The sequence below is a fragment of the Lynx canadensis genome, chromosome F1 (assembly GCF_007474595.2).
Source record: "Lynx canadensis isolate LIC74 chromosome F1, mLynCan4.pri.v2, whole genome shotgun sequence".
NCBI lineage: Eukaryota > Metazoa > Chordata > Mammalia > Carnivora > Felidae > Lynx > Lynx canadensis.
This window is the reverse complement of record NC_044319.2, coordinates 63,193,685-63,207,410: the sequence shown is the minus strand read 5'-3', so window position 1 is coordinate 63,207,410 and position 13,726 is coordinate 63,193,685. Positions and strand designations below refer to the sequence as shown.

The window sequence follows — 13,726 nt, the reverse complement described above, 5'->3', positions numbered from 1 at the left end:
AAGTGGCTAAGAGAGTAGATCTTAAAAGTTCTCGTCACCAGAAGAAAAAATGTGTAACTATGTGTGGTGATGGATGTTAATTAGACGTAAGGTGGTGATTATTCTGTGATATACGCAAATATTTAATTATTGTGTTATACACCTGAAACTAATATGCTATATGTCAATGATATCTCACTATAAATAATTGATTAATTAAGTAATTAAGAAAGCCAGTGTGCATGTGACAACCTATGCATGAATGTCCATAGCAGTTTTATTTATTTTATTTGGGGCTAAAAATATTTGCACTATCCAACCAGAAAGAGACATGGAGGAAACCCAAAAACACAACGCTAAGTGAAAGAAGCCAATCTGAAAGGTTACACGCTGTAGAAGTCCAACTCTGACATTCTGGAAAAGGCAAAATTATGGAGACAGTATAAAAAGACCAGTGGTTACCAGGGTTTAGGATGAATAGACAGAACACAGAAGGTGGTTAGAGCAGTGAAAATACTCTGTATGATACTATAATAATGGATATAAGTCATTACACATTTGTCCAAACCCATAGAATGGATAACCCCAAGAGTAAACCCTAATGTCAACTATGGATTTTGAGTGATGGTAATGTATCAATGTAGGTTCATCAACTGTAACTAATGTACCACTCTTGGGAGAATGTTGCTAATGAGGGAGTCTGTGCATGGGCTGGGGACAGAGGGGTACCCTCTGCACCTTCCCCTCAATTTTGTTGTGAATCTAAAACTACTCTTAAAAAATCCTGTTTAACATCCTATACACATACACTCACTCACACACACACACACACACACCTGACCTGAAGGATGGCAGATGAGGAATTAAGGACCTCTTGTCCAAGCCCAGCAAAAGGCTAATAAAAGAAATTCACAAGAAAAAAAAAAAAAGAAGAAAGCAAGTCTCAGAACAATCAACATAATGTGATTCTATTTATTAAAGGTTCAAAAGTACAAAGTTATTGCAACTATAAAATAAAGGGAGTGACAGATACACCATCAGGATTGTGGGTGATGATCATGGGGCAGGAAGTGTCATCAGAAGGGACCCACACCGTACTTCATGGATAATGGCAATATTCTATGTCTTCCGCTGGGTGAGGGCACAAAACTGCATATTGCGTCATCAGTCTTTAGACCTTCACATCTTTATAAATATTTTTATCTACTCAATAAAAAAAAAAAAAGGAAAAAAAGAAGCATCAGCCCACTAGTGACAAGCCAGGTGCAGCTGGGAATGGCATCCCAACTAGTGTTGGGATGGGGTGAAGGCAGGGACTTGTCCCAGTTCCCCGTGAGGGTTCTGGGATGATCTTGGTGGCAGGGCTCCCTCCGTGAACTGGATTTCAGTCTTCATAAGCGCATCGCAAGGCCCGAGGTGGCTTTTCCCCACTAACTAGTTCATTGATTAGGCTTCAAGGGAGTAAAATTTCCCAGAGACCGTCGTAGGAATTTAAGTGCGGAGAATACGATAGCTTCGCCCCACATCTTCAGAGGCCATCTCGTCTCCCATATTGAGATCTCGTGAGTTGTTGCAGACGGTACAGAGGAGGGTCTCTATCCAGTCATGACACTGTGGCAAGGGCAGTTAAGTTGAAAGGATGCCAACGAGAGGGAAAGATCTTTGTGGTTGGTTTAGAAGCCCCTTAAAGACCTATCTAACCCCGGGACTCTGTTTTAGGGAGTGTTAGGAGTGGAGGTCCATCTAAACACATTTCATTTTCTTAATTTTTATTAGATCCGGCCAAGAATTTTCTTCCTCTTCTGAGGCTTCAGAGTCTTTCACATCACGTCAGCTGCAGGGCTCACTGCCTCACTGACTCTCCCCACGCCCATATTTTCAACCCCCACTGGAGTCCCTGGGGCCACCTGCACAAAAATACATGTCTCTCAGATAATGGAAAATCTATTCTAAATGCTTATTTTAGATTGAGAAGTATCCGTTCTCTCATGGCCGTGTTGCCAACAGGTCTGCTCTGATCTGTGGTTTTTGCACAGCTGAAGGGGCACGCTGGCCCTCCCTCTGACCTCAAGCAGGACTGCATTCTCCCATTTCTGATGATTTGTTTCATCTCAACGTGGGTGTTATGCTGGGGAGGGGTGAGGAATGCGGTCCCTGTGACCAGAGGCCTGGGCCCTGCCATTAAGTAGGCCTTGAACAAACAGCAAACATTCGGAGGCAAGGACAACGGTTCCCATAAGGCCACCTGGAGCTGAAGAGAGATGCTAGGGCCTCCCTATCGCCCTTATTCCTGCGTCTCCTTAGGTTTCTCAAGCTATCAGATGCCTCTTATCTCTGATTTCCTCAGGATCAGTGGCTCAAGCTTTGGCCCTGGGCCTGAGCCCTGGGCTTACTGTTGTGTCTTCTAGAAGTCAATGTCCTTCTTTCCTCTCCTCTTTCCCAGGGGGCTCTCTCTGCTGCATACTCAGGTTTCCTCTGAGACTGGATATTCAGTTAAAAAAAATTTTTTTAATGTTTATTTATTTTTGACAGAGAGAGAGAGAAAGAGACAGAGCATGAGCAGGGGAGGGGCAGAGAGAGAGGGGGACACAGAATCCGAAGCAGGCTCCAACCTCCGAGCTGTCAGCACAGAGCCCGACGCGGGGCTCGAACTCACAAGCTGTGAGATCGTGACCTGAGCTGAAGTCAGACGCTCAACCGACTCAGCCACCCAAGTGCCCCTGAATATCCAACTTTAATCGTGCCACAGAAAAAGCCAGCAGAGACATGAGACTAGAGAAATCTGTGCACGAATCTGTGTGGGCTTTGGATGGTCGGAGCCTACAAGGGACTAACCTGATATCTGATTGGGTGTCATTACTGATCTTCCCGCTCTGTCACTCTGGTCACTAGAAACACGTAAGGCTTGCGGCAGGATAGGGCAGGACATGTGAATTCTCATCATTGCTCTCCCAGTGGATGTCTGTGTTGCCTTCAAGCAATTTCCTGCTTCTTGCCTGTTGTTTCACTAGGGAGATGAAGGGTTAGTGCACTGACCCTTGCCAGAGTGCCACGAAGGCCAAAAGGAGATCAGACAGTTAGGTGCTTTGGAAGGTCTCTGAGCTCTAGGGGGGAATTCTTGAGCAACTGAGAGTGTTACTATTTCATCCATAATCCTTTGGTTGTAAATGATGCTGGAGCCAACCTAGCCGAATCTGAATGATGAAAGCCAATCACAAAGTTGAAAATAGACCCCAGATGCAAGGAGATGAGACAGTTAGATTGACTTCCTCTTTTCTAATTTGAGAGGTTTCATGTTGAAGAAAATCAGTGCGTTAGAGGCTGCAGGAGACCTAAACACAGTCACCATGAAGCTGGGCTCTGTCTGCACGGCTGGGGCCTTCCACTTTTCTCCTACTATGCTCTGGGCAGGCCCGATGCTGCTGGGTAAGTGAAATGTTTGAATGCTGGTGTGGGAACAGAGATATGCCTGAGTTTGATCAAGGGAAAGAAACATGGACTGACTTTGGCCCAAAGAAGCAATGTTCAGGTGGGACGTGAAGGATAGACGTTACAAAGTCCGGTGTGCTGGCTTGAATGGCTCTTTCTGAATATAAAAATCTGCAAGCCTTTCCCATTCTAAAAGTCCCCTTGACTATGATGCTCTCTATTTAGCTACCATCTCAATGCTTTTCCTTCTTTTTCTCAAAGATTTCTTGAAGGAGTAGTTTGCACTTGCTTTCTCCACTTCCTCACTTTCCACTCACTCATGCCTCAGTGCTCCCAGTCTGGCTTCCACTGGAATCAGCTTTGCCCAGGGTGCAGTGACTTCTGTGTTGACTGCACCATTTTCCGTTTTTTAGTTCTTATCCTGCTGGACTTCTCTGCCGCATTGGGCAGCGTTGGTCACTTATTCTTTCTTGGCATTCTCTACTCAGCTGGGTTCCACTCACCATTTTCTCCTTGTACTCCATGTACCTGTCTTTGTCCCTTTGGTGTCTTCTCCTCTCTTCCCCTTATAGACTGGTGTTTTCTACGGTTGCATTCCTGCCACCCTACTCCTCTCTCTCTTCTCACAATCTCCTTAGTGAGCTCATTTATCTCTATAGTTTTTACCACTACAGCTATCTATTTAAGAGTCCACAGCCCGATCTCCACCCCTAATTGTGCTTCTGAGTTTCACAGTCCAAGATCAAATTTCGCATGAGACATATCTACCTGCATGTTTCACAGGCATCTCAGCACAATATGACCAGAGCCAAACTCACCTGTTTTCTTGGCTTCCACCTCTCTCTCCTGATTGCGTCTTTCGCTATTTCTGACCTTGGCTCATGGCATCCGCCCAGACATCCAGGCCAAAAATTGGGGAGATAACCTAGACACCTTCCTCTCCGTCCTCTGCATAGGGTCCATCAGCAAGTTTGGCAAAATGAACCTTCTAAACTGTTCTTAGAGCCAGTGCCTTCCTTGAAACAGAACTAATAGTATCCTAGGACAAGCCGTCATCATTTCTGACTTTGGATAGTCCAATAACTTCCTAAGTAATCCCTGTGTCTCAGACTTGTGTCCTTAAAATGGATTTTGCACTCTGCAACCAATGCACACAAGGCCCACCATAGCCGGCCCCCATTTCACCTCTTCAGCCTCTACCCTTACCTGTGAGCCCTGTAAATTATGCTGTAATAAACCCCAACCTGCTTATATTAATTCATTCACACACTGGACTCTTACCTATCTCCAAGCTTTACTTATACTGCCTGAAATGGTCTCTTCCCTTCACTCACAAACTTCCTGGTATCCCTAAAGATTCAGCCTAGGTGACATCTTCACCAGGGAACCTTCTTTGAACCCTCCTTTCTGCACCAGTTGCTGCCTGTCATACCTCTCTGTCATTAATTTCCTCCTCATGCTGAAAGAATCTCTTCATGTGCCTGTGCCGTCCACCAAACTGAGTTATTTGTAGATAGGGACAATGCTTTATTGGTTTTGTTTTTTAACCTTGTCGTGTTCATGCTTGAATTTTTAACATCTACACTGTCCCTGCACAACAATTTTGTTGAATCATTTTATTAAACTCATAGAAACAGGACTGGGTGACCATATGATGATACAACGCCGGCCTTATGGCGAGAACTCCAGACATTCTGGTTTCAAGCTGTTCTTACTAGCTCTATGTCGCCTTGGAAAATTCACTTTTTGTATCTCTGAATTCCATTTTCTTATGCATAAAATGAGACGAATACCTACCACAGTTTTTTGAGTGAAAGTGCCTGGCAGCCCACAAGTTCATTTTCAAAAAGGAATGGCGGCGGAGTCCAGTTGAGTGACAGCAGAGGAACTGAAAAAGGTAGCATCAGGGTGGTGAAGGGACCTGAGAGCGGAGCTAAAGAAAACACCTGGTACCGGTGTAATGAGAATTAGGAAGTGGAGAGGGCCTTGCTAGGAGAAGTTACAGGGTCAAAGAAGAGTACTGGGACTCTGGGAGTGGAAGGGAGCAAAGGCAAGTGGGTCAGGAAAGAACAGATTGAAGACTTGAATATATGTGAACGGCCGTGGAGGCAGAAGATAGGGAGAGGGATTAAGGGACAAGAAGCAGTCATGAACATGGGGAAAATGGAATTTACTTTGCCTGAGTCAACCATGGTTGAAGAGATGCAGTGAGAAATCCTTAACTGTGTTAACCTGAAAGTAAAGAAAGAATTGTTCCATAGTCACCAGTACAGCCTGGGAGGAGAGGCTTGGGATAGAGAGAAGGACATAGGGAGGGCTCTAGAGTTGCCATGGAAAGTTCAAGTCCAGAGGACATCAAGGTAGAGATGGGAGAGCTCTCCCAAAAGGAAGAGCAAGGAAGAAGGAGACACAGCTAGGTACTGAAAGCTCTTGGGTAGATGATATATTCAAGGATGAAGAGCCAGGGGAATGTTAAGAAAATGAAAATATGGAAGAACCCCCACACCCCCAAGGAAGGTCCGAGGATTGCAGTAGATCAAGTCTAAACAGTGAAGTAAAAAGAACACTGATTTTGGACTCAGGTATACCTTACTTTCTTGCTCCATTCTCTTTTTCGAAATTTTGAATAAGTTAGTTAACTATTCTAAGCCTATTTCTTTTTGAGTTATAAAATGAGAGTGAAATCACATACCTACAAATCTTGTGAAGATTAAGTAAAATAATGTGTAAAAGTGCCCAGCAGTGTCTGGCACCCAGTAAGTGTCAGAATCTGACCATCTCCCTTTCCCTTTTGTCTTGCATCTGCCTGCTCTGGGGTCATAGTTGTCTTTGGCTTCTGGTTTCATGCACCAGCGGCTGGATGTCCTGCTGGTGAGTTCACATGCCTCCAGCCCCTCCCCACCCTCTTCCCCAAACCACAGTCCGCTCACTAAGAGCACCTGGAAGCCAGTGAATCAAGTCAGAAGTATGGGTCAAGAGACACATATGGGTTTTGGCGTCTCCCCCTTCTCACTGTGAAGAGGATGATTCCCCCAGAGAGGGAGGGCTCCTTGTGGAGGGCAGTTTTCTGTCTTCTTCCAAGTCACAGCATTGTTTTCTGGTCTCAAACCATGCTCTCCCCAGCTGCCAGTTTTGAGACACTGCAGTGTGAAGGACCTGTCAGCACCCAGGACAGCAGCTGCGATACTGAGGAGGACTTGACGAGCCCAAGGGAAGTTGACTTCCAGTTCAAAGGCTACACTTTCAGTAAACCCTTCCATCTGATTGTGTCCTACGGTGAGGTCTTGGGAGGGACTGACCAGTGCAGGCCTGTTCTTTCTCCCATTTTCCAACCCTGTCCTTTCAGCCTGACGGCCCACTCAGGAGGGTGCCCCCAGGAAATTGGCCATGGGATGGGATAGAGTAGCCCCTCGCCTTTATCCATGGGAGATATGTCCCAAAACCCCCAGTGGGTGCCTGGAACTGGGGATAGTACCTAAACATACTATGTTTTCTCTATACATACATACCTGTGATAAAGTGTAAACTAGGCACAGTAAGGGACCAATAAGAGATTAACAACAATAGCTAATCATATAGAATAGTTATAACAATATACTGTGATAAGAGTTATGTGAATGTGGCTTCTCCCGCTCTCAAAATATCTTATAGTACTAATACTCATCTTTCTCGTGATGATGTGAGATGATAAAGCACCTATGTGATGAGATGAAGAGAGTGAATGACATGAGCATTGTGATATAGCGTTAGGCTACTATCGACCTTCTGATGACATGTCAGAAGGACAATCATTTGCTTCTGGACTGCAGTTGACTATGGAAAGCCAAACTGTGGTTAAGGGGAGACTACTCTACCTTCTTCCCCATATTCAGCCCACAAAAGTGAGGGTTTCCTCAGTCTTAGCTCCTAGAGAAGTTGTTCCACAATCCCAACCAGGGGTTGGGTCCCTGAGTAACTTTAGACGGGGTCGGGGGGCGGTCTGTGTGGGCAGCACTGGGGGAAATCCCAAGGAAGGCAGGGGGTCACACTCAGCTCTTGCTTTGGGTCGCAGACTGGCTGATTCTCCAAGGTCCAGTCAGCCCTATATTTGAAGGAGACCCACTAATTCTACGCTGCCAGGCCTGGCAAGACTGGCCCCTGACCCAGATCACCTTCTACCGAGATGGCTCAGCTCTGGGACCCCCTGGACCTAATAAGGAATTCTCCATCGCCGTGGTACAACAGACTGACAGCGGGCACTATCACTGCAGTGGGATCTTCAGGAGCCCTGGTCCTGGGAGCCCAGAAACAGCATCTTCCGTGGCTATCAAGATCCAAGGTGAGACCTGGAGGGAATAATATTGTAGCAGAGGCAGGTAGGGAGACACAGAGGGACCAAGACTGTCTTTCATTGGATGTGGCGAGATCACTGGAGGCTAAGGAACAGGTTGCTGGCAAATGCAACCTGTTAGGCGTCAGGAGGGGCATCATCTCAGCATTGTGTTCGCAACTCATCCAGCACTCTCCAAGCTCCGCCCACTTCCTGCAGCTCTATCCTACAGATCCATGTTCCCCAGTGTTCACTGTTTGGGCATCTGGACCATTGTCAGATTTGCCCACCTCTGGGTCTTTTCTAATCTCATCTACTTGAAGAGAGAGGAGATTCCAAATGTTCAAATGGAGCTTTTCTAAGAGTGCTCATTGCTGATGGAAATAGGGAGAGGAACATGTGACTGGGTTCTTTGTGTACAATAACCTTTGGCCAGTAGGTTAGCACAGCATTTAATAATGACCTCAGCCAGCATGCATTCTACCATGTTATCCTAAATCATGTGGTACAATGTTATCTGCTGTATTCTTTCTTTGTCTAGCATGAATGCAAGATGGCTGAGTGCTTCTTTCCCCCCATCTCTCCTCCAGAACTGTTTCCAACCCCACTTCTCAGAGTCGCCCCCTCAGCTGAGCCCCAAGAGGGGGGTCCAGTGACCCTGAGCTGTCAGACAAAGCTGCCCCTGCATAGGTCAACTGCCCGCCTCTTCTTCTCCTTCTACAAGGACGGCAGGACAGTGCGCGGCAGGGGTCTCTCCTCAGAATTCCAGATCCCCAGAGCTTCAGAGGCACACTCTGGGTCCTACTGGTGTGAAGCAGCCACTGAGGACAACCAAGTTTGGAAACAGAGCTCCAAGCTGGAGATCCGGGTGCGGGGTAAGTTAGTAGGTATTTGTCTGGCCTTTGTGAAAAGTGAGGGAAAGGAAGACTGGACCCATGAGCCGGCGTTTGGTGTGAGCAGGTTAAGAAAGGACACAGAGGAGGCAGGAGCAATAATCCAGAGTCTTCCAGAGATGGAAGAGAGCACAGACGGGGAACCTCTCCCTCACACCATGGTGCACACTTCACCAAACCAAGACCTGAGCCAGCTCCACAGCTGCTGCCTCAGAGGCCTTGTGCTCCCTACCTGAACTCTGGGCATCAGCAGGAACATAGTATCTAGAATGAAGATGAGGTCGTCTGGGGTTTGTGTTCAGTTCTGGGACCCTCAATTAAGAAGGTTGCATTTGGCCTGATATAATATACCCAGAGGAGGTAACAAGGGCAATGACTGGGCTTAAAGCCACGTCGTAAGAAAAATAATGGGGAGGGGTGGAAGATGTTCATCTTGAAGAGGATGTGACCCAAGCGGCCAGCAGAGGTGTCCTCAAAACACTGAAGTCTGGCACAAAGATGAGGAGTTGCACTAAGGTCACATATAGTGAGAGGTTGACCTAGGACCAGGTACCACATCCATGCTGTAGGGAATTAGGTTCTGAGAGTAGGCTGATATGCGTGTGCCCGTAATGTTGATGCCTCATCACTGAAGAGTTTCAAACTGAGGTAGCCAAGTGTCAGATTCAAACTTTGACCATGAGGGGGTCCTCAAACCTCTGTTGTCATTAGACCTCCCCCCCACCCCGCCCCCACACACAAAACAAGAAAGCCACTTTCAGAAAACAAGAAAGATTGACCATGAATATGAGTCTAGGGACAGAGCCAGACTTCACTCTTACATGTGCCTCCTACCCCATAATGCAGGACCCTCCAGCTCTACTGCAGCCCCCACCTTGAGTCCAGCTCCTCAGAAATCGACTGTTCCAGAATCTACTACAACCGAGTCGCCTGGACCTCACCCTCCACTGTCCACTCCTTCTAAGAATCCAGGCTTCTCCTCTCCTCTGCGGGTGCCAGACCCCCATCTGAATCACCAGATGGGCATTCTTCTCAAACAAATGCAGGATATGAGAGCTCTCCTTGGTCACCTGGTCATGGAGCTGAGGGACTTATCTGGCCACCTGAAGCTTCAGACCACAAAGGGTCATGCCAAATAGGAGTAAACAATCCATTCCCAGTTTTGCCCAACTACTCCCGATAAACTCAACTTTTTCTACCTTTCCTCTTTCTGTCCTATATATACACATAATACCCACAAATAACTTCACAAATTGCCCAGTGTTACGGTAGAGTAACAGAGACAGATGAGTAGACGTAAATTTGCACAAGGCGATCATTGGAGTCTAACTAGAATTGTGTATTCTCTCACAATGTGACAACATAATCCTGTTGTCTCTAAACCAGGAGTTGCCTTCTGCTGCCCAGACCAGAATCTGGTGATTGAAAGAAAATCAATGGTATGGATTTAGTGCAGCGGTCTCAGTCGGAGGCAACTCCGACCCCCAACCAAGGGGATATTTGGCAATGTCTGGAGACATTTTTGGTCTTCACATTGCGGAGGGGGGGTGCTACTGGCATCTAGTGAGTAGAAGCCAAGGATACTGCTACACATCAGGTAACACACACTGGACAAGCCCCCACAGCAAAGGATTATCTGGCTCAAAATGTCAGTAGTGCTGAGATTGAGAAACTTCAACCTAGTGGAAGCTAGGTGTTAGGCTCTGGGGTGGGACTTTACCTCTTTGCTGGCTGCCCCCCTCCAGCATCGTTCAGCAAATATTGATTACATGCTGGTATTTTGTTGGCCTCCACCACATACCAAAGTTTGTTCTCTGTTAAGTATACTCATAAGATAGTGTCCCTGCCTGTAGAGGGTTTAGACTTTGGGATAGAGAAGAAGTAATACCCTTTCCCATCAAACAATTAAAGCAGGGTATTGGAAAATTTCCTGCAGGATCTTACTGGACTCAGAAATATGTGATTGAGCATAACATTGCCAGAACAATAATTATGGGTTTTAATACACTTGTGTCTGAAATGTTTTTCTTTAAAAAAATACATATGTCTATTTTGGTACCATAATAAGACTTTTTTTTCTACATTTGGACTACTACTGTGCATTCACAGCCAATGAAAGATAGCTTGACAGCTTTTACGATAACCTTTGGTCGGTGGGTTAGCACACCATTTAACAACGACCTCAGCCAGCACGCATTTTCCCATGTTATCCTAAATCATGTGGTATGATGTTATCTGCTCTATTCTTTCTTTGTGCCATTTACTCTGTGCAGTTTTGACCCACAATGATTTGTGATCTCTCCAGACATGCCACAAAGAAACAAAGGAATAGAATCGTGCTGGATATTAAAACTTGAGTTTTGTGGTGGTTCTTAAATACGTGTTTTATGGTGGTTCTTCGTACTCTAAAATTCATGTTCTCTGGTGGTTCTTAACACCTTCAGGGTGAAGGATCAAGAGGCAATTGGGAATTGGTAAAAGCCCATAAACATCTTTGCAGTGGGAGGATCAACTCACAACTGTGAATGGGAGTTGCAAGAAATGATGACCAGAGATATTCCATGACTTTGGTGGCTTTGAAAACAGGGAAGTTCAATTGCCAAAGGACGGTGCTGGATGTACCTCCAAAGATACTATGTTATAACCATCCTACTTGGAGTTTATCTCAGCTAATGGTATCATTTTCATGAATGCATCCTACAAGCTCTCATGCTAAACAAGGGATTCACGTACAGATAATAAGAGCTATCAGAGATTGGAGAAGGAAGAAATGGATACAGCTGGCTGAGATGGGTGTCACGCTCCTCAATCGTGGGTCTATGTGCACCTCTGTCATCACGCTGCATTTGAATTTGTTATTATCCTTATTATTTCTATTCGTTGGAGGGTGAGCTCTTTGAGAGCTCCTGGAGCTCTTTGTTCTTCATTGACTCTTTGCTGTCTAGTTTAATGAGGCACAGTTAAGCTCTAAAATTCTGTTTAGTTGAATTGAGTTGAACCAGCACAAGGGAATATATCTTGAAGAAGATGGGAATGAGTGGTTTGTCTGGCATCAGAAAAATCTCCAGACTCTGCCCATGGGACCCAGCCTACTTGGAAGTTGGAAGCCTCGGGGAGAGGATCTCCTATCATCAGGGATGAGGAAGGCAAGACAAGAGCTGAAAGGATGGGGGCGAGGGGCTCTTACCTGTCTCCATCTGCCCTTCTAGCCTGGGGAGTTTGGGAGGGGGTGGAAAAGAGGAATTGTTACACTGGGTCTGGGTTACAGCATGTGCAGTTTAGGGTTCTGTAACCCACAGGGGTCCCAATGCGGCTATGCTAGAAGCTGCCTCTGGAATCAACATTAGGTAACAAGCACCTCCATTATCCTGGAAAATTGAATACTTGCATATACTATAACCCAGAATCCAATGCCCGGGTGTATATGCCCCAAATAGATTTCAGCATATGTGTATCAGAAGACAGGTATAATAACGTTCATAATTCTTACAGATAGTAAAAGCAAAATTTTGGAATCAATTCAGTTGTCCACCAACAGAAAAATGGACAAATTGTGCAACTTTCACAGAATGGAATACAGTACGACAATAAAAATTAACAAACCATAGTTAAAATGAAGCAACATAAAAAATATCAGGGATATAACTTTGAGTGAAAAAAAACAAGTCCCAGAAGATACCACACAGTGTGATGCCCTTTATACAAAGCTTAAGAACAAGTAAAACAAAAGAATATATTGTTTAGGCATTCACACATACGTAGGATAAACCTTTTAAAAAGGCATGAAAATGGAAATACCAAGATCAGGATAGTTACCTTTGAGGGTTGACTAGGGAGATCATGAGGGAGAAATGCATAGGTAAATACAAATTATTAGTGATTTAAAAAAATCTTCTCTGAGTAGAAATTTAAGTCTCCTTTAAATATATATCTCTCCGTACATCATCTTCAAATTCCTATGTGTTTTCTGCCTTTAGCTTTTCTTAGAGGTGATAAGAAGCCAAGTTTACCTCTTACAATGTGGAGTTGTTCCTTCCTTTATCGCTCCTCAAGGACCCATACCACCCTATTAAAGACTGTCCCACGTACCCTCGTATTGCTGGATTTGGTGAACCTTTGTTTGTTTGTTGACCTTAAAGTCATGACTATATATGTTTCATACATTTTCCCCAGCCTTAATCAAGTCAGACAAACTAGCTCTTTTTTTTTTTTTTTTTTTTTGCAGTACTGAAGAAACTTCACTTAATCTAACATTTATGTACAGAGTATTGTGCTCTTAAAAAAGAAGCCGCTATATAGGGGAAAAGAATATAAATTTAACATGATCTCTGCTCTCAAAGAAGAATTTACTTGGGGCACCTGGATGGCTCAGTTGGTTAAGTGACCGACTCTTGATTTGGGCTCCGGTCATAATCTCGCACTCCATGTTGAGCCCCACGTTGGGTTTCTCTCTCTCTCTCTCTTTCTCAAAATAAATAAATAAACTTAAAAAAAAAGAGTTCCCTTGAAGTTTGTAAAGTCTAAGTTGATCACACTATATGTTCCTTTATTCCTTTATACATCTGTGGGGAAAAAAACAACAGCCTCTGCACAGGAAACAGTAAACAGAGTGAAAGGGGAACCTCTGAAGTGGGAGAAAATATTTGCAAACCACGTATCTCGTAAGGCATTCACATCCAAAATATATAAGGAACTCATACAACTAAATAGCAAAAAACCAAATAACTTGATTTAAAAATGGGCAAAGGACTTGAATAGACACTTCTCGAAATAAAACCTACAAATGGCCATCAGGTATCTGAAGAGGTGCTCAACATCACCGGTCACCAGAGAAATGCAAATCTAACCCACTAGGAGATATCCCCTCGCACCTGTTAGAATGGCCACTATCAAAAAGACAAGAAGTGGGGTGTCTGTCTGGGTGTTTCAGTTGGTTGAGCTACTGACTCTTGATTTGGGCTCATGATCCCAATGTCATGGGATCAATCTGTTGGGCTCCGTGATGAGCATGGAGCCTGCTTAAGATTCTCTCTCGGAGCACCTGGAAGGCTAGTTGGTTGAGCGTCCGACTTCGGCTGAGGTCATGATCTCATGGTTCGTGGGTTCAAGCCCCATG

General features: G+C 45.0%; 1 protein-coding gene across 1 annotated transcript; it reads left to right on the top strand.

Annotated features, from left to right (window-relative positions):
• The first annotated feature begins 3,257 nt into the window (after positions 1-3,257).
• Positions 3,258-12,706, top strand: FCRLA (Fc receptor like A). Its single transcript, XM_030302583.1, has 6 exons — positions 3,258-3,405; positions 6,232-6,279; positions 6,532-6,684; positions 7,460-7,726; positions 8,308-8,592; positions 9,457-12,706. Exons 1-6 carry the CDS (start codon positions 3,273-3,275, stop codon positions 9,747-9,749), a joined length of 1,179 nt encoding a protein of 392 aa, XP_030158443.1. The 5' UTR covers positions 3,258-3,272; the 3' UTR covers positions 9,750-12,706.
• The last annotated feature ends 1,020 nt before the right edge of the window (positions 12,707-13,726 follow it).